The 20810-nt window shown below is 33.4% G+C and overlaps 1 protein-coding gene across 3 annotated transcripts in view; it reads left to right on the top strand.

Moving 5' to 3' along the window:
- The window catches only part of BMP5 (bone morphogenetic protein 5), a 139268-nt gene that overhangs the window by 95840 nt on the left and 22618 nt on the right, over nucleotides 1-20810 (top strand). For all 3 annotated transcript variants that reach the window (XR_001829372.2, XM_017542923.1, XM_037743618.1), the window contains exons 3-4: nucleotides 1098-1246; nucleotides 20567-20761. Coding sequence is in view for 2 of the 3 variants with exons in the window: in XM_017542923.1 (XP_017398412.1) it covers nucleotides 1098-1246; nucleotides 20567-20761 (344 nt within the window). In the remaining variant the exon portion in view is untranslated. The remainder of the gene's footprint in view (nucleotides 1-1097; nucleotides 1247-20566; nucleotides 20762-20810) is intronic.

Here is a 20810-nt window from a genome sequence, read left to right as displayed (position 1 = left end):
AAAAAAAAAAAAAGTCTTTTACATTTTCTAAACCACCCTTTAAGTGACTTCTATGATGTATAGAGACAGAAAATTCAGTAAAATAGTATTTAACATAGCTTATGAATAGCTATATTTTTTCCAGGTCAATAATATGCTCTCAAATAGATTCAATACTATATCTAAGGTTATAAAATGCATAATAGTGTTATTTTAACTCTACCTTGAGGGAGATACAATATTTTACACTTAACTTATCAGAGCCTGAATTTTATCAATACGAAGGAGCTGCTGTAAAGATTAAATGTCAGAAATAGGTATCTTTAGCTCAGAGACTGCCTGTAATAAGGGAATAATAAATTATTCTTCATAATTCAACAAATATTTACACATTTATAAATATGCTAAAATTAAGATTCAAAAATCCAAGGATAAATGTTAATAACAGAAGCACTACAGATTATTCTAAAATATGTAAGTTCATATTCATAGCCATTACTGTCCTGAGGGAACTTACACTTGCAGAAGATATTAACACAAGTCCTTGTAGATTGCGCCACTTAACTCATGGGATTTATCCCTTAACCCAGTGGTGCACTCTGTAATCCTCTCTTGGTGTTTGGTATCCATAAAATAATTATATAATAAAAGAAGGAAAAATATTAGGAAACTCTTTCAAAAACAGATGAGCACATTACATCCTGCCTGTGTTCCATTCATTTGAGACTTCGCATTCATCCAAGCTGGAACAGCTACTTTCATTTGTCTCTATTCAGTTTAATTTTTTGTTTTGAGGACTACTTATAGATGGGAGTTACCAGGAACACTGATGACCAGGAATCAAATTAAAAGCACTACATCAGTTTGTAAAGGCCAATGAAAAGCAGGAAAATGGGAATTACTTTCAGATAGTGATTACTAATCTGTACCAGGTTTGGTTGGGAGCCTAGTAACAAAGGGATTTGCATCTTATTACTCATCACTTGGGTCACTTGTTCCCCTTGTTCTTTAACTCCTGTTATTTTACAGACTGCTTTTGTAATGTTTTCCCTTAAGTCTAGGAAATAATGATCTTCGTTTAAACTTTTAACTTTTTTTGTTGTTCCTTTCCTTTTTAGGGATGCAGATCTGTTCTTGTTAGACACAAGAACGGCCCAAGCTTTAGATGTGGGTTGGCTTGTCTTTGATATCACTGTGACCAGCAATCATTGGGTGATTAATCCACAGAACAATTTGGGCTTACAGCTCTGTGCAGAAACAGGGGATGGTAAGCACTGATTTTTATATATTTTTTGTGAAGCTTGTTTTGACACATTGAGAGTTGTTTTTTTGTGCACTATAACCAATATATGTTTTTTATTTATGATGTCCAAAGTGGCACATTTCATAGGATAATGCAATACTATTTTAGCTAATTTAGAACACATCTATCCAATACATTTATTGTCAGGCCCTAGGGTGGAAGGTAGAGAAGAAGTAGGTTCTGCTACTGCTCTTAAGGAATTTTTAGTCTAGTGTTGAAGACATGTATATGTAAGTGAGTAGCACTACTGTAACGTAACAACACCAAAAGAAAGACATAAATAAAGTGATATGGATCTATATCTTGATTGTAGTGGTGATTTACACAACTATATAATTTGTAAAAATTTATAGAACTGTACATCAAAGAAGAATGAATATTTTTATATGTAAATTATATCTTAAAGCTCAACTAAAACAATGATAAATGTGGATCAAAAAAGACACTGGGAAAGTAAAGGAGCTATCAATAATACCAAGTGAAAGAGGATGGGGATGGAATGAATCAAAAAAAATTGCAGAAAATAATACCAAGTTCGTTCTTTACACATTGCAATTGTTGATCGAGGACGACTGCTCCAGAATTACCTGTGGAAGGGTCTGCAGGAAATCTTCTCTTTTAAGAAATAAATACTTATGTTCATAACTATTTATTGGGCACCTACTAAATGCTGTGCATTTGGCTAGATTCTAGAGATATACAAGTGAGCAAATGCAGATAGCTTTATGAGACTTGAATCTGAGTGATGCACGAGGTAGTAGTAACACAGTAATATTGGTGAATGCATATCACAGCACACTGAGGAATTCAATGGATCTGTGAACATAGGACAGTGGCTAGATTTGACCTATAATCTAAAATACAAAGATGTGATTAGGGGAAGAAGTTGTGAGGCAGGCAATTCATATACATGGAACAGAATTTGCAGGCTGTGGTGATAGGGACATTGACATATTTACTTAGAGGGCTCTGGAAGCCAAGGCCTATATGTTCAGAACTTTGTTGCTCTTTGATCAAAGTTCTAACACTCTATATTAAAATCTAAAATTGCAGGTCATTTAAAATTATATTTGTCATGATAGGAGGATAAAACATAATTTAATGGTGTGCTAGATTTAAGAATTTAATGTTTAATTTTAAATATAAAAAAAAAATGGAGATAAACATTATGCACTTATTCTCTACCCTAAAAATGTTGCTGCCAGCGACAGGGAGGATAACTAAAAAAAAAATAATAAGAGGAAGTATTTTATTCAAGGTTCACTTCTAGTTATCACAGATAATACAAGAAAAACATTAGACCTACAGTCTGCCTCCCTCATTTTTCCTTGCTGTGTTACACAAAAGTCTTGTTTAACAAACCACAGAGGTAAGTAAAGGTTGTGTTTGTCTTGAATCTTTTTCAAGGAAATTTAGCGCTATAAATACTTAAGACTTCATCATGGCATTCTTTTACCTGTAGCCAGTTTCACAGCCTATGGATAATACCAAAACCGATGCTGTGACTGCAAAGACTGTGTATATGTAATCAAGTTCACACACAAATCGAACATTTTAAAGCGTTAGTCTAATGAATGTTTTATGGACCTCAAATCTTGATCTAGAAAAAGAAAGTTCTTACTCAAAGTGTTACAAAGTTTCCGATCTTTCCTCTGCCCTCAAATCCAGATTTTTTCTTATATTTTAATTATGATGCTGAATTTTTATAAACAATTTACGTATTCTGGATTATAGGTTAGAGTACAGTTATGGCTTTAAGATTATCATTAAAGGGTCCCCCGAGTTCAAGCATTATAAATGTAGACTGAGAAAGGCACACATTTAAATAATCTTCCAAGAATTCTTACAATGTGAAGCTACTGAGCATTTATGGTCAGAAATGTGACTGGGAAATCGGTACTGGGGAGGTAAGCCAATCCTTCCTTCCCTGGTATGTGGGCCAAACAAGAATAATTAAATTAGTGGTATGTGCTTCTCCCACTCTTCTCTTTGGGGATATGCTTGAAATGTCTATCTAAACAAATCAAGAAATCTATGAAATATGATCAGCGTGTTTCCTTTTAATTTCCATCTTCCCTCATGCCCCATGTGGATTTTCTAAAGTTTCCCTTTTTGTTTTTTTCCTACTCTTCTCTTTTTTTCTATTGGTTCTCTTTCCTTTACTATTTCCATAATTAAACTTCAATGTGGTTTTCAATTTATCTTTTTCTTTCTGAGAACTACTCTGTATTTTAACTTTCCCTTTCTCTCTGATTTTCTCTATATTGCATGGGTAATTTTACTTAAATTACTAGTGTTTTATTTATCCTAGAGTAAACTAATGTTTTACTCCTTTAAAAGGGTTCCAAATTCTATATTTAAGAGTTAAGTTTGGGATACACAGTCTTCTGTTGCTTTTATTTGTCTCTCTGATATTGTCTAATAAGGAGAATTTTAAAATGGTTAAATATCCTAGGCTAGCTGGCTTTTTGCTTTTAAGCAATACTTAAAACATATTTTAACCAGACGTGGAGCAGATATGGCCTTGGGAAAGTAATTGATTCTCCTGGCACCTTAATTTTATTAACTGCAACCTCGTGAAGAACATACATGTGACATTTCCTTATAAATATGAATAACCAGACGCTTCAGCTTATCACAGCTTCACTCATTACCACTGCTGGTGTTCTCAATGTGACACTGCTTCAGAGCAGACAGACCATCTTTTATTTTCGATAATATATTCTGAATGTTTTCTTCTAAGCATAAGGAATTGAAAATCATGAAAGGATGATAGGAAAGTCTTCTTTCAAGTTCATTTGTAGACTATTATTTATCCATTTGTCCAATGCACAATTATTGAGTATCTGTGCAGGCAAGACAGCAGGTTACAAAAGCGTATCACCTAAGAGAAAGATATAGGTAGCTGATTTTAGACTAAACTGCCCTAATACTAAAAAATAGTGCGACAAAAAAGACACCATGGGGAAGCAGAACATACATGGCTAAAGACACCTGGGACAGGGCCAAGGGAACCACGGTAGAGGTGGTCTTTAAACTGGATCAGCAGCTAGGATTCTCAGAAATAGAGATGAAGAGGAAGGGAAGTCGTGGAAGTGTAGGAAGTGATGATGAGGACAGGGTAATTCATTCCCAGATGAGGAAAAGGTAAGTAAATGCACAGCATGGCAAAATGGCATGGTATATGGTGGAAAAATTTAATAGCCCAGAATTGGTCATAAAACTTTCACGTATAAAATATGATTGCAGATGCTATTAGGCAAGTAATCCATAAACAAATCATGTAAAGAATACGAAATCTAAACTAAATGTAATATTCTCTTGTAGATTGATTGTTAGTCATAAAAAGAACTAAACATTAATCACAGTAACACCACTGTGATTATAGGTTCGAATGAATGTCAGTTTCATGAAGTCATGGGACATGTATCATTCATTCACACTTGTACCCTCAGTGTGTGGCTCGATGCAGGTCGTAGGTACTGAAAATATCTTAAATGGTAACTGAGTTTGTGATTAAAAGCCTCTTGGAGATCACTTGCCACTGAACATGTTCCTCTTAAGAAGACATTCCGAACTGTTAAGTTTTGGATTATTAGTAACTAAACCAGGCTGATGTAACATAGGAGCAGACTTTTGTAGAGCAAACCACAGTACAGTAGTTAAGTAGTTTAAATCATAAGGAGAGGAGAAAGTCAGTGATGTGTATTATTAAATTTTGTTTAGCATGCCGCTGTGAAGAAAAAGTATGAAAAAGGTCTAAATGTATTTTGGGAATCAAAAGGCTGCTGAAATCAAAAGTAGCATTTTGATTCCTCAGCGAGCCTGTGGAAATTATGTCAGTTTATGAAATACTCTTTTTAGAAATTTGAGAAATGAACTGCAATAGATTTGGCAAGAGAGTTCAAGAATATTTTATTATTTTTTCATGCTGAATAGGTAATTCTCAGAGCTCCATATGTTTGTTTCAGCAAAATAATGCAAACATATGAACAAGCAAATGAAAAAAATAAGTTGCTGCTTCTTAATGGCAAAATTTAGAGATTCCAGACAAGATTTTATATCCAATTTTACAAAATTGGTTTCCAAGTTCTCAAGCATTCTCTCATTGTGGTTAACAAACCTCTATGATAATATAAATTCTATTTGTGTTTTTAATAGCAAGTGAGTAGGCTTAAATCTGTCCTAAATTATTGTAAGATTTCCAGTTCCCTACATTATAGTGATACATTAATTAAGTGACATACTAGGTCTTTATTAACATTGCTAATAAGTCTGCAGTAATGATTTTTCCTGCATACATATGCACACATTTTATCACACTGACAGCAATTTAATCTAAATTTAAAGACCTGAGTTCTCCCCCCAAACACTTTAATTTTCCATTGTTTTATACTTTATATAGTTTAAGTCTTCCAAGTAGATTTTTTTTTTTTTTTTTTTTCAAACTTGGGATTATAGAATAATTTAGAGACGGAAAAACAAAGATAGTATTTTTGGGTTCATTAGAATGTCTTTTTAAAAGCCCTATATTTTCAGACATTTTTGGTTTGGCAATGCCCAGAATGAATTTTGCCAGTGACTTTTTTTCTTTCTATTCAAACTTGCTTATACATTGAGAAAAATTCAATCCGTATGTTTCTGATTCATTGGTATTCAACTCATCAAAATATTGTTTTGTCAGAGAGCTGTTTAGTGTCCAAGAAACATTATAAGGTTATTTTTTAGAAGTAGGACTGCAAAGGCCATTTTGAAAACAAAATCATAGCATAATTTTCAACCACATCAAGGTAAAACTTCGGGTTTAAAGTCAGAGAGTTTAAAGTCTCACTAAATTTTGCACCCAAATCAAGAAAAAAAAGAGCTCAGAGGTATTAAACTGTCAAATTAAATTTAATTATAACTGATACTTAAATGTAAAACTTAGAAACTTATTGCTTATAGTAACTTAGAATTTGAAGCTTTGATATTTAATTTAAATGAGGAGGATAAATGAACAGATAGCTACATTCTGGAAATAAAAATTTTAAAAAGAAATCATTAGAAAAACTAGATTAAAATCTGGGCTCTGATAAAATATTTCCCATTTTAGCCATTGCATCAACGAGTGTGATAGTAATTACCTTATAAGGAGTGTGAGGTTGTATTAGATAATAGTACCTGGCATACCTAGCACATGGCAGGGCAGTAATAAAGTTCTGTTGATGACTTGGACTAGAGGTTGCACAGACTTTTCACTTACATTAGCTCTGGTTATCACTTTTTTAACTTGGGACTAGTTCTTTTACTGTGGAGGTTTTACAGATGATTTAAATAAATTTTAGATAAACTCACAAATGATAGTCCACAGGGAAAAGATCAGATTGTTATACATTCTGAAACTGAGTTGACAGCAGAGTATATAGGCAGTTATGTTATTAGGCTCATGTTTAATAACACTGGTTGATAAAATAATTCTAAGAAAATTTAACCTGTTTCAATCTAGGGTATGAAATCAATAGAAATGAACACCCAGATGTGTCAGATCAGCTGATGCTTATATTAGCTGGCATCAACCAATGATTGATGCTTATATTCATAGCTGCCACAGAATATTACATTATTAGTACTTAATATGGTAATTTTTTGAGACCTATTTTGTTCTTAGACAAATAACATGTTTTTAGAGATTACTAATCGCATCAATGAAAATAAGGGAAACAAGCTTCTTGTAACTCAGTAAGACTATATATGGGGTTAATTTATTAAATCCTGGCCTACAATACCATAAAAAAACTCACTTAAAAATACCTCAGTACAAATTACTAGTATTTGATTTAGTAAACCTATTAGTAAGCATTAAATAGTAAAATGGATTTTTACAAAAATAAAGGAATTACAAATAGGATTTTAATGTTCACAGAACACAAGATCAAATAAAGTTTAGTCGTATTTGATAAAAAGTGGGTCCAATGGTTCCTGCTACATGTTGTGTTGATGTTTATGGCAAGCCACATAAAAATCTCCACTATATAACCGTATTTCCCAGAATATGATCGGAAAGCTGAGATTTTAGATTTTGACATTTAGATTTTAGAAAATGAGAGATTTTTTAAAGTACCAACATTTTAATCCTCTTATTTTCAGCAATATTAGTCTGCAAACTTCAAGTGAAGTCTTTCTTTTAATCTGGACAATTAACTTGACAGTGGGTAATTTTACGTTTTATTACCCAGGGCGTTGCTATATCCTCTATTTTTTAACCTGTGATTATTTTTTGTTGTTGTTCATTCCCAATAGTTGACAAATGCTAAAGTATGTTAACAAGGAACAGGATTCATCGTTTTCTACAACCTTGGGTTGTTTTTTTATTCCTACATGCACAGTAATTTAACATACTGATAACATTTATTTTCCAAATTAAAATATCCAGTAATAGCTCCAAAATGTATTCTGTTAAAATCAGTTTTTCCAAAATTGCCACATCTTTTGAATAGCAGTATATTCCTAATTAGAAACTTATATTCCAGTATCTAAAGTCCTCATGTGATTATATATTAAACAAATGTGTAAGTTACAACTGAATATTCTTTTTAGTTTATAAAATTGAAGTGTATTTGTGTGAGAAATGCAGAGTTTTTAATATCTACTTAGATTTAGTAAATCCTAGAATCTGCTACTTTAAATGGAAGTATCCGGCTAAGATTGTTGTGTTATTCTCCATATCCCTAAGACAGTCATTTTTACCTCACGGAAACAGCTCCAAATTAAGCCTCTGTGTTGTCAGAGGTTTAATTTATCTGTGTCAAAGGTTAGATGATCTATATGGCTGGGTAATCTGAATATCAGCTGACAGTGCTAATAAGTAGCAGAAGAAAATCTGAGATCAAGGGTGATATTTTTCTTTTTCTCCTGCTGTTTTGACTACAGTTTCTCATTATTATTTATCTAAGTTCAAAAAGTTGAATTATGTCCACTTATCTGTGGATCTTTTAAACATTCTAAGATTTGATAATATTTCCTTCTGTTATCTGAATCTTATCTTTTAAAGTAATTAAGTCATTTTTGTTCATAAAACCATATGGCTCCCCTTTTGCTGAATTTATGGTGATGACAATTGGTTTTAAATAAATAAATGAGAGACTGTCTACATCTAAGAAACTGAAACAATCACTTATCTTGCTAGAGGTTCTGAAAGGAAAAAAGAACATATGCTCATGATTTGTTGTAGATAAATATTGTTATAAATAAGTAGTTCTTTATGTACTGTGTAATGTTTAAAGATAATTAGATATTGACTTCTGGATTAATATTTAAGAATATATTAGGAGGATAGTGGAAGAATAGTTATCTCCGAGTACTTGAAGAAAGGAAATTAATAAATAAAATTGAACTTTTCTCTACGGTCCAGAAGTTAAATCAATGTGCATAAAAAGCAAACTGAAGGCACTTTACAAAAGAAAAAAAAAAGCCTGAATAAGAGAAGTTAATGGCCATAAATTATTTGTTCTGTGAGGAATAAGCCCTACATGACTTCAAGAAGTCACCATTTAGTTGACTTCTTGTCTAGGAATTATATTGCATAAGATAAAGTTTCGGGTAATTTCTAGAGTAACTTACAACCTTGCTGCATCATATAATGGTAAGCCATTTGTAATCTTTCAGCATATATTTATACTTTAAGCATTATATTCATATATACAAATATACTGTATGTAGAGAGGGTACAATGAATGGAAATGTATTGTCTTAGAGAAAGATGGTATTAAATAGTTACATTCAAACCCCAACTTAAGATATTGTATAAAGCCAGCGATGGAGTAACTGGTAAAGAGAAACCAGAAAGGTAGACATGTTTTTCTTTGTGCGTGCGTGCGTGCGTGTGTGTGTGTGTGTGTGTGTAGACATGGAAAACCCAGGCATATACATTCTCAAGGAATTATGTCAGGAATCAAATATAAATTCATAGTTGAATATCTCTAATTATTAAGTTTACTAGAGAGCTCTTCTTACCACATTTGGTAGGATTGTATTTTCTTAAGTGCCATACTAAATGTTTTAGTATCATAGCAAAACATAAAACTCAGTCACAATTTTTCCAGAACATTTTAGAATGACTTCTACTTCTATCAAATTTCCATCAAATTTCAGAACCTCAAAACATAAATGTTTCTGAAAATCATATTTTTTTTTGCCTGAAATCAAGAAATATTTAAAAGATGGGTTAGAGAAATAACTGTTGTTCATTTTAATGTGAATGTTTACCAAAAGTGTCCATTAAGAATTCCTGTACATTTATACTAAAAATGACTAGATTTCTACTAAAAATAAATATGCAGAGAACATAAATCTTTCCTGTATGCTTTAGTTTTTTGTCATTTGCCCACTGTATAAAAATGAGCAAAATCATTAATATGTCTTTCATGGCAGGAGTAACTGAACATAAATAATGGATCACTGTTAAATTTCTACTTTGTTCAACCAAAGATCTCATTAATTCTCCTATTAGCCACACAGCATTTTCATAAAATATACTCCATGTATTTTCAAACTAATTCTTAGCAAAACTTATTTTCTATCTACAAAAAATCCACTTTTTTATATGCTGATTTCAGCAATATCTTTTGCCAATATCAATTTGTTTTTTTATGCTAATATTTAGTATTTTTGAATTTTACATGGTTATTCCAGGTTTAACTTTCTAGGTGTATCTTTAATTGATTTTCAGTAAGTATTTAAACCAGGCATTTTCTATGATAGACAACTGAAATAGACAACTGAAATTATATTAATAACATTAGTGGAAACTAACATTGCTGAGAGCTTACTCAGTGTTAGGCATTTTGCTAAGCTCTTTAAATGAAATGCCTACTTCTTAACCTATTTTGTAAATGAGAAAAATTAGCATAGGAATAAATCTAAAAATGATTTATTTGCAGAGCCAGCCTGTGATACGCTGACTCTTATAAATTACATAAATCCTTTATAAATTCTGAACTAAAATATAACTTTATTTTTATAATTTCCAAATAAAACACTGTTATTAAAAATGATTACTATGAAACAGCATTGAACTTTATGCTGTAGCTGTTGGGAATTATTTTTGGGTTTTTATATTTTCTGGCTGGAGTTTAATTGTGATCTGGCCCACAAAATGTAATAGTAATTCTGCCATATTTTTTATTTTCTAAATTAACCGCTTCAATATTTTGTTTGTCCCTTTATACAATTATAGTTATATTGATAAATTAACAAATTGGAAAGGAGAAAAACAAACTTTTCTGCCATTCACTTTAACACGTAATTAAATTTAGTCAAATTTCTTTATTTAGAACTTGATAATGAACCCCCTCTTCTTCGTTTAGTCTTATATGATGATTTCTAAGCAGAAAATAATGTTTCTTTATAAATAGATATTGATTATAGAATATATTCAATAATAATAAACTGAAAGACTAAATTCTGCTGTTTTTATCATGTCCATTATATAAACATTTTAAAACTAGCATTTTTTTCCTTTGAAGACTTGCATCTCTTTATTATGTCCTCTTAAAATAATTGTATGGCAGTAAAAATTTTACAAAGAATAATATGTGAAGCGTTTGGCATAATCTAGGTACTAAGAAACAACAGTTCTCTTTAAGTCCCAAAGCAGGTAACATTTGTAAGTGGAGAACTGCAGATCTGAACATCTTAACATACATTGGTGGATCACCGTAACTTAATTCAGAAGTCTTAGGTTTTGTTTTGATTTAGTTTGTTTATATTTGAATGAGAGCCATATGGTTAACAAAGTTTGCTTATCCAAAGTTTAGCATCACAACTAAAACACGTATATGAAAAAAAAGCTTTAAAATTACTGATTTAAAGTAAGCGGTGACAAACAGGAGTTAGTTGTGGTTCACTACCTGGCGAAATACATATTTTGCTATTTTTTAAGGTTTCTTTTAACGAATAGGGATATTGAAGTGCTTGGCTACATCTGAATTTCTGTTTTTGATTTTCTCTAATTCAGAACAGTAACTATGGAGCACCAATCTTACCAAACAAATGCTGAAGTCAGAAACATATTTCAGTTTCTGTTGTTTGTTATATTTTCTCTTCTAGACCCTGTAGCTAAACTAATGACCTGTCGAGTAAATATTTTCATGGTAATATTAATTGAGGGTCATGAAAAATATAAAATACTACTTATTGTCATTATACACAAGAGTTCACTGTCTTTTCTGTTCTTTCTACTTAGGTTTAACTTATTGTTGACACATATTTCTCAAGGATGCATTGCAAAAATAGCAGTAGTGCTGGTGTTTGTGTCCTGAGCAGAGAGCATGAGTTGGAAGAAAAGAGAACCTTTGATCATTATAAGGCATGAGCAACCTCTGTGGCTCTATGCTGCTGAGAGTTAAATTTTGACATGCAGGAAAACCAAAACAGAAACAGACAAAAAGCAAAGGCATCTAACCATCACATTCAGTAGCATATACTGGAAGTGGTAATCAAAATTTTGATTAGACTAAAAATACTTTGATAATTAAATTGTATATCCTCACTGCTTAAAAAGTGTATGCTATTTTCTCAGTGTGACAAGTTTCAATTAGAGTGGAATAGGAACTGGGGAAGCCACCCACCTTCTTATGGCTGGTAAGAAGTGTTGAGTCTTCATCTTCCTCTTTACTAAGGAAAGTCTGATCCTGAACTAAACGAAACAAGCAGCTATAACATTGTTCTTGAAAATTACAATATGTATGCTACTGACAAGCTATTTTTCCTCCATTGCTCTCAAGGTGAAAGTATACAGAAACTCAAGATGAAAGTGTCAACCAGTTTCTAAAAAGGGGAATACTGTGTACTTAGAGGAAAAACCAAGCTACTTTAGTAGTGTAGCAGGGCTGAGTTAAAAATCTGACTTTTTGAGCCTTATTTTAAGCATTTAAAGAGTCTAACAGTTGCTTTTCAGTGAGCAGTAAATAAGATGTATACAAATGAACTGGTAAAATATCCGTCTTCAAGATATGGCAGCTGGTGCTTCTTTCTTAATTTCAGAAGTATTGAATTGGCTGTTTAAATTCCCAATGTCCCTTATCCTTTGAGACATACTTCTTACTACTCTTGGTTACCAGTTATGGCTATGTGTAGAAGTCTTCTTCACAGTATTTTTCTCTGAAGTCACACAACTGATAGAAATATCAAAGTTCTACTTGTGCTATGAGGTCAGATGATACTGCTGACCTAGATAGAGCACAAGGAAAACACTCTTGGAAACCACATATTATTTTGCATGCAAATGGCTTTGGATGCTTTTGCTCTGGGGGCCAGCAAGGAATCATGGTGGTGTGAGATTTCACCTTGTAAATGGTCCCTTATGTGGGGCAGGTTAGATGGCATTCTTGCCATAGCCAGAGATATGAAAACCTGGTGAAGAAAGATTCTGGTTTTTTGTTTTTGTTTTTGTTTTTCTCAGAAGAATGCTTTACGATCAGCTTTCATATGTGAAGAAAAGCTCCAAATACTAAAACTCCACATTTTAAAATTTATAATTGAAACAGTAATTGTACATATTCATGCAGTACAATGTGGTGTCTCAATGCATGTGCACATAGCGTAATGACTAAATCAAGCTCATTATATCTCTCACATTAAACATTTATTATTTCTCTGTGGTAGCAGGTTTCAAAATGTTTTCCTGTGGAAGTAGCTACTATGGTATATTGCATTAGGTATCTCAGTATCAGTTCTCTACTGCATATTTTAGAAAATATAGTTTACTTCTCTTTTTCACTTTCTTCTTTATTGGGTGCCAAATAATTTACTGTTCTTCCATTTTGCTGGTACTAGACTGATCCAAAGACACTGGAAGTAGCCTATAAGCATTTGATAGGTTCATATAAAAATAAAAAGGGAAGGTCAAACATTTAACAAATAGGGTTTCCTGTATGATGGGCCAAGGTGGGAGGAACAACTGAGGTCAGGAGTTTGAGACCAGCCTGGCCAACACGGTGAAACCCTGTCTCTACTCAAAAAATACAAAAACTTTGCCAGGCAAGGTGGTGTGTACCTGTAGTCCAAGCTACTCAGGAGGCTGAGGCAGGAGAATCACTTGAACCTGCAAGGTTGAGGTTGCAGTGAGCTGAGATCACACCACTGCACTCCAGCCGGGATGACAGAACGAGACTCCATCTCAGAAAAAATAAAACAAAAAAATTTTTTGGAATAATACAGTAGCTGATAAAAGGAATATTTCCTTTAGATCTTTGTAAGTTTTCCAAGCACCTACTTTAAGTGAGTTTCCAAGACCACTTTAATCACTATAGGTAAACTGAGGAATACTAAAATTTCACTGCTGTGAAACAAACTAAAATGTGTTTGACATCTAAAAGCTTTTTGTCATTGGTGTTATAACACAAAGAGAGAGTTTTTAATGTTTTTGGTTGATTTCTGCTGAAAATCTGCTTCACTGTAATTTTATTATAATCCCCTAGGCTTCTAAAGGAAAAGGTTCTTTCATTTAAGATGCATACAATTTTTATTTTTAAAAGTCACGTAATAACTGGAGAAAAAGACTAAAAATAATTCACTGTTCTCATGGTTTTGTGAAAAGAATGTTTCTGCTTTCTTAAAATAAATGAGGGCTATAAGACCAACTGCTACCCAATCTTTCTGGGGCATGTGACAGATGATGTCTGTAAAGTTCATAGGACCTCAGGGGAAAGGTGCTATATATAAAGACAAGGGCTATTAAAAAGTAAGTGCTTTTGTGGAGGTAAGCTACAATTCCTAGCATGAGATTCATATTTCCATCAGCTGAAAATAGGGTACAAGTAAAACACATTTGTTGGGCTTGTCATGCCCAAGACAGTAAGCCCCTCATTTCAGAGTGATGTCCCATGGAAGGAGACTAATCATTTTCCATCACCTCAGTCCTGCCCTCCACGCAATAAAACATTTCAGCATTCTGGACAGCTTCCACAACTGGGCACAAACCTCTGGGCATGCTGCTTTAGAGTTCTTGGCTTCTCTGTCCTCAGGCCCTCCTTCCTGGAGTCTCATGAGCTTAGGTTCTCAAGGGTTTGTGTATCTCCCTCTTCAGGACTTTAGTTATCATGCCAATGTTTCTGACCACATATCCCCATTTGTTTTCTAAGTCCCATCACTTTATCAAACTGTGGTGCATGACAGTATCTTCAAAATTTTTAGAAAGAATGTCAACACTTTAAAACATCTTTCTCCTTTCAACCTCTTTATCCCTAACACACCCCAATCATATAAAAAAATGGATTTCTTCTACTGTTATTTGTTACCAGGAGTTGTAATGATATTTCTTACCACAGAAAACTCTCAATTCATAGTTCCTACCAGTGTCAGCATACTGCTACCAATAGCTCTTCCTGGATTTCATTTCTCCAGTGTGTCTTTTTTCCCCCTTTTCTTATGAGCCAAGAATCCTATGCGTGTCTGTACATATTGTTGCAATTGTTCCTTCCTTTGATTTTCACATATTACTAATAATATATAATTATCAATATATAATATGGGCAAAGTGGTTTTTTTAAATTAGTCTTTTAAATGTCAGTAAAAAGAGATGAGAAAAGTCCAGCAAATGTATTGTACAACAAACCTCATTTGTTAAACAGAACTCCAGAATCACTGTGAAGAATCGCTCAAAAATCTTATCCCGTACTCTAAATTTTAATACTTAAAAAATAGTTTAAAATCCTACCTTTTCCTTGTTTTTGTTTGAATTCATAAAGCCATGTAAGGCATTTGAAAAACTAGAAGGTAATAAGGAGGAATGCTAAATTTCTGTTTGTGATAACTTCAAGTCTGTGTACTTAGGTCTGGCAACAGGTCTGTACCTTTACAGAACTTTAAAAAATGCAAATTTCAAGTTTTACAAAGTACACCATGGTTGAAATTTGTAGCTAGATTACAATATGCTTAATTTAAGGTGATAGCAAATTTAAGTATATATGAGATTTAAGTAGACACGATTCTATATTCCCCACATTCCTTAAAATCTGATATAAATATGATGTAGTCTATATGCTGGGTAGTGAATTTTGTATATTTTAAATGATCAGTTTCTAAAAAGGGTAAAATTCTAGTATAATTTAGAGTCACAGAATCCATAATTTTGGAGTACCAGAATCAATTTAATAACAGGTTGAAAATAAGTGAAGATCAGATAGATGTGCGGATGTGAGACAATGCCCTGATTTGACTACTGCTAAGAAATCCATCATGGACACTGTAAGAGTCTTTTTTGAAATGAAGAAAAGATCATTTGTGTACCAGTTCCATCACAGGTGTTTTGGGTTAAGCAGTCAATTACTGTGGTTTTTAGTGGAGAAAAAACCAAACTGGAATGTATGCTAACTTCTCAAAGTGATATCAACGTTTAGACTCTGATAAATCCTCAAATGAATGTTTTTCAAACTGTGTATCCTAGAGGGAAACTGAATGATCATATTTGGAACCACTTATCCTTATAACATCAACATGTCTCGGAAGAGCTGTTTCATGTCAGAATCTCCTTTAATAACTCTGTTTTTAAAGAAATAAACATTTTGAAAGTCACATTTTCCAAAAGGAGTGGTCTGAAATACAAAACCAGTGAGTTTGGGATAGAACTTTGGTTTGCCAGCCTACCTTCCCTATGACTATAAATCTGAAATTGTTTCAGTTGTGTTTTTAGGCAAATGTGACCACAATACCCTGACCTCAATAGTTATATGAAGTCATTTGGGTTAGAGTAGCAGATTTAAAAGGCTTGAATCTCCAGCCTCAATTATGACAAAATTTAGCAGTTCAGAGCTCTAGCCTCATGAATAGAGTAATAGTTTCTTGGAAGATATCATCCCAACCGTATCTTTGTTCACTGAGTTAATAAAACTGTAAAATAAAATACCCCTATATTTGCTGCTCAAGTTGTTTAACTATGATTCCTGTACAATAATTCTGAGGAGATTTTTTTTTTTTTGTAAATCCAAAAGACAATATCTATGCCAATACCAAAGTCTGGACTCCTGCATTTGTCACCATTACCACTTTGATTTCAAAATCCAACTATTATATAACACCCAAACCTGGAATAATTGGGAATAAACAATGTTTCTTTGGGTCTGACTGCCACCAGCAAGATCACTGGAATGTTGGCACATCCTTCAAGAACCTTTCCAATCTCCTCTCTGCTGTATCTGCTCCCCTCCCATTTGCGTGTTTAAGCTTGAACAGCTTCCAGCAACCAAGTTTTTCTTTACCTCCTATTATCATGCCATCCATTTAGCAAATCACATCAATACATGGATATCATACGAGGGAATTTTTCTCTTGCAATTGACGCCACTTTATCCCATCCCTACCCTCTTTCCAGTGTCCACATCAAGACATGGATATCATACGAGGGAATTTTTCCCTTGCAATTGAAGCCACTTTATCCCATCACTGGCATTGTCTCTTGCTTTGGTATAGTTATTAGTACACATTAAAACTCCCAGTGTTGTCAGACTGCTGCTCTGCTCAGCTTTGAGCTGGTACTACACTCTGAAGTCAATGCTGATGCTGACACGGAAGATAACTTGAGCTCATTCTGCTGCTGCCATCCTGCCCCAATGAGGAACTGCTCAGAAGCCATTCTTCTTCCATAGAGAGAATCTTTGTTCACCACTTGTGTCACAGTCTGTTAATGAAGTTCCAAAGTAGTGCTACCTTGTCCTCCTAGTATTTTAGCAACTTTGGGCGAAAATTATGTATTAGATTTTTTTTTGATTCTCTTTCTTTCTAGGAGTTAAACATGTATCTATTGGAGCTGTGCCAGAAGTAACTCTGGGTTATAGGCTTAAAAAAAAAATCACTGTGGCTCACCTTTTTCCTTAGATGACTTCTTGATCATGAAATTGCTCAGTTTTCTTTCAAATATATGCTTGGTGATTCAAACCTAACACTTAGCTATGCCTGGACGTGTTTGAATTTTAAGGTGACTAAGCTTGGGCTCAAGCTGGTCATCCTTTAATGTTCTTTTCATTACCTCACCCCATTTTCATTTCTATTGTATATTAAGTACGTAATCTTTATGTATATTTTTAAACTGGAAACTTCTCTAAAATAAGAAACAGCTTTAAAAATTAAATCCATGGCGATACAGATATGTAAAGGTGTAAAGATGATGTTTTTCTGAATCAAAATGATTTAGGTAGGTGTCTTTAGCTATATATCTAAAACATACTGTATATTTAATAATATAATTTAAAATGTTCAAATAAAATTTTATAAAAAATTTACTATTTTTTAATACATGCAGTGTAGTCTGGGTTTCTGTCAGTATTTTTATTAAAACAACTATTTAGTCTTTGAAAAGATTTAGTCAACATAATCGATTTAAGTGTATCATGTCTGGAACAGTAAGTCAAATAGTTAAGGCTTCTATGGTATAGCTCAAGACCACGGGTAACTGAATAAGCATTAACTTATGGAATCTTAATAGTTACCCCATTGCTAAAGTAAAAAGGAAACCAAGAGGAAACTCAATAATATTAGAAGTAATTTTAAAGGGAGTTCACATTGGTTTGAAGGGCACTTTGCTTCACATACAATATCCACCTTTGTAAAACCCAAGAAACCTATATTTGTAACATACACACATCTTTACAGTTTTTAGAACATAAATCTTCAGAGCAGTATTATTTCTCCACAGATAAAAATTAAAATATTCAAAGTCTTTGGAATAATAACAAAAGAAACCCCCTTGCAAACCAAAGGAAACTTGGAACTTCTTGTTAAGTGCTTATTTAACTATAAAAGAGTCAGTGTGTGTTGTAATGAATGGAAAATTGATTTTATTGTCTTCCATTTCTGAACATCTTGCAGCAACCTGATTCAGTATTAGAAAGATCATATATTAAAAATGATTTCTGCAGTCATCAATGTATACAAGTAAAAATTTACTTCCTGTTAAATTAACACTTCATTAAAATATCAAAATAAAAGCTTCTACAAATACTTTCTATGCTGTACTCCAAGACAGAAAAAAAATGAAAAAATTTAAAGAACAGATTGCCAGTTATTCTATTCTATAACAGTTAAGTTTCTCAGTTCTTTTTTTTTTTCCTTTGCTGAGCTCTCTGTCACTGGAAACATCTTAAACCAATTTCAAGTGCTACACCTGAATAAACATGTTGTAAAAGTGTTTATGTATTGAAGTGGGTCAGTTCAAGGTATGCTATTTGGCTAGAACTTCTAATTTCTCTTTTTACAGTGAAAGGGTTGCCAGAAGGAGGAAGTCTGAGCTGAATTAATACATTTGTTACAGTGGAAGTAGAATGGAAACTGCTCTGACCACAAATCAAACTGCCTCTTTCATTTATGCCAGTGATAGAGTTTTTCTAAGAAATATAGACTCTGGCATAGAGCCACTGTAAGTTTGCATTTAAAAGAGAAATCTATATGCTTATTTGTTTAAGGTTTACTGCTTTGATTATTTGTAAGTCCCTTCTCTGTTAGGACTGAAGATAGTGGCATTTGGGAGGCAGATGGCCATTTTAATGCCTGTAGAAATTGGATAACATTTCCCAGTAGGTTGTAGGACAATAGTGGAAGATGCCTATGCTGTCTGAATTGATTCAGCCTTTTTTTTCTTTTAACCAATACCTCCACATTTAAAGGACCTCTGTGTCCCTCTCAACAGCTGCACAGCCTCATATGACACGGTCTCATTTTCTGACGGTAGAAGGTCTCTGCACAATACAAGTATACACAAAAGTTTTTATGCTGCCAAAATAAATTTTGTTAAGAGCAAGGGTTTATTTGCTAAAATGCCATTGATGCCATTTCAGGGACTTGCTTTCCTTCTCTTTCTTCTAAGGTGGGTCAGGTCCTATAATGGACTGAGGTTGCTCCACAGTTTTTACTGAATAAATATTTTAAGAAAACATGTACATCTCTCATGGGACAAGTCAGAGTCAATCATACACATATCTCACCACATTACGTATTACTCTTTTTAAAAAGATTGCTAACTTCTGTATCTAGAGTAGCACCTTTGCATATGTGTTAAGTAATTCTCAACTAAGTTTATAATTTAAGGTTAGTTTATCATCTTTGAATGATTTTCATTGAACCAGATATTATTAATGGTTTTCTTTATATATATATATATATATATATATATATATAAATTTCTAGTGATTATTTCAAATTAGAAGAGCCTAACAAAATGAACTATTAAAAGAAACCAGTAATACCTAACTCTAGGGCATTTGCGGAACCAAATTAAATAATGCCTGGAAACTACTTAGAAAAATGCTTAGCATAGCAAGTACTATTTGACATAGTTTTAAGTATTATTATTACTAGCCACATGGGAGAGGTACTGTATCAACTTTATCTTTAGGGCACCTTGACTTTTAACTCACTTCTATATAGGTCCTGGTTGTATTCCTTTTCTCTGACATATAACCACATCAAAGAACTAATAAGGGTCTGAGACACAGACTAGTTTATAGGCAAATTTGAGTCTCAAAGCCCTCTTGGATTGTTTTTTCTTCTGAGAGTCTCCAGGCTTGGTTTGCCTGTTTTTAATTTTTTTCAGAAAACATTCAGTTGTGTCAAAACTCAGAAGGGGAAGAATTCCAAAATTTCTGCATATTTCACAGTACTTCATACTGATAATTATCAGGTTGGTGCAAAGACAGTTGCACTTTTTGCCACTACTTTTAATAATTGAGGCTTAAAGCAGACCTCATCCCCAGACTAGGCTTCCGGAATGACTGGTGAAGAGCTTTAAGTATAGTGCAGCTTAGTAAAGGTTGCTGGGCACTGGCCCGGGTGAAGGTGGAAAGACTATCAGCACTAATTAACACTTGAAAGGCTTCGAATAGGCTGGAGAAAGTAGAAACACCCTGCCAAGTATTCGGCTTTTATCACTTAAGGAAAAAATTATAGGGCATTTAGTACAGAAGAGCCCATAGCTAATACGTTTTAAATTGTCATTAAATGTGAACATTTCCAGGCGAATGAGTAGTCAAATCTTCCAATTGATAGTATTCCTGACTTGAAGGTCTGAGAAGCTATTACCCAGTGAAAGCAGCTGGAGGGTGTTCCCTGGTGGAAGAATGAAGCAAGATGAAAAAACATGCATGGATAACTGTCTGTAATAGTAAGCCTCAGTATTTATAAGAATCTTGGCCTGTAAGGAAGGCATTCTGATCATATTTTAAAATGTTTCCCCTTTTCAAGTTACCCTCAGAATTCTCACATCAGGTAAATGTTCTTTCTTTTTCATAAACCAAGTTCTTTCCTATTATGTTCTAGGTCGTAGTATCAACGTAAAATCCGCTGGTCTTGTGGGAAGACAGGGACCTCAGTCTAAACAACCGTTCATGGTGGCCTTCTTCAAGGCGAGTGAGGTACTTCTTCGATCGGTGAGAGCAGCCAACAAACGAAAAAATCAAAACCGTAATAAATCCAGCTCTCATCAGGAGTCCTCCAGAATGTCCAGTGTTGGAGGTAAGATAAAACCCAAGCAGCAGTTGTACACAGAGAGTTATGGGGTCGC

This window comes from Cebus imitator, unplaced genomic scaffold (genome assembly GCF_001604975.1).
Source record: "Cebus imitator isolate Cc_AM_T3 unplaced genomic scaffold, Cebus_imitator-1.0 Scaffold148, whole genome shotgun sequence".
NCBI lineage: Eukaryota > Metazoa > Chordata > Mammalia > Primates > Cebidae > Cebus > Cebus imitator.
The sequence above is the reverse complement of the archived record's forward strand: the minus strand, read 5'-3'. Positions and strand labels throughout refer to the sequence as shown.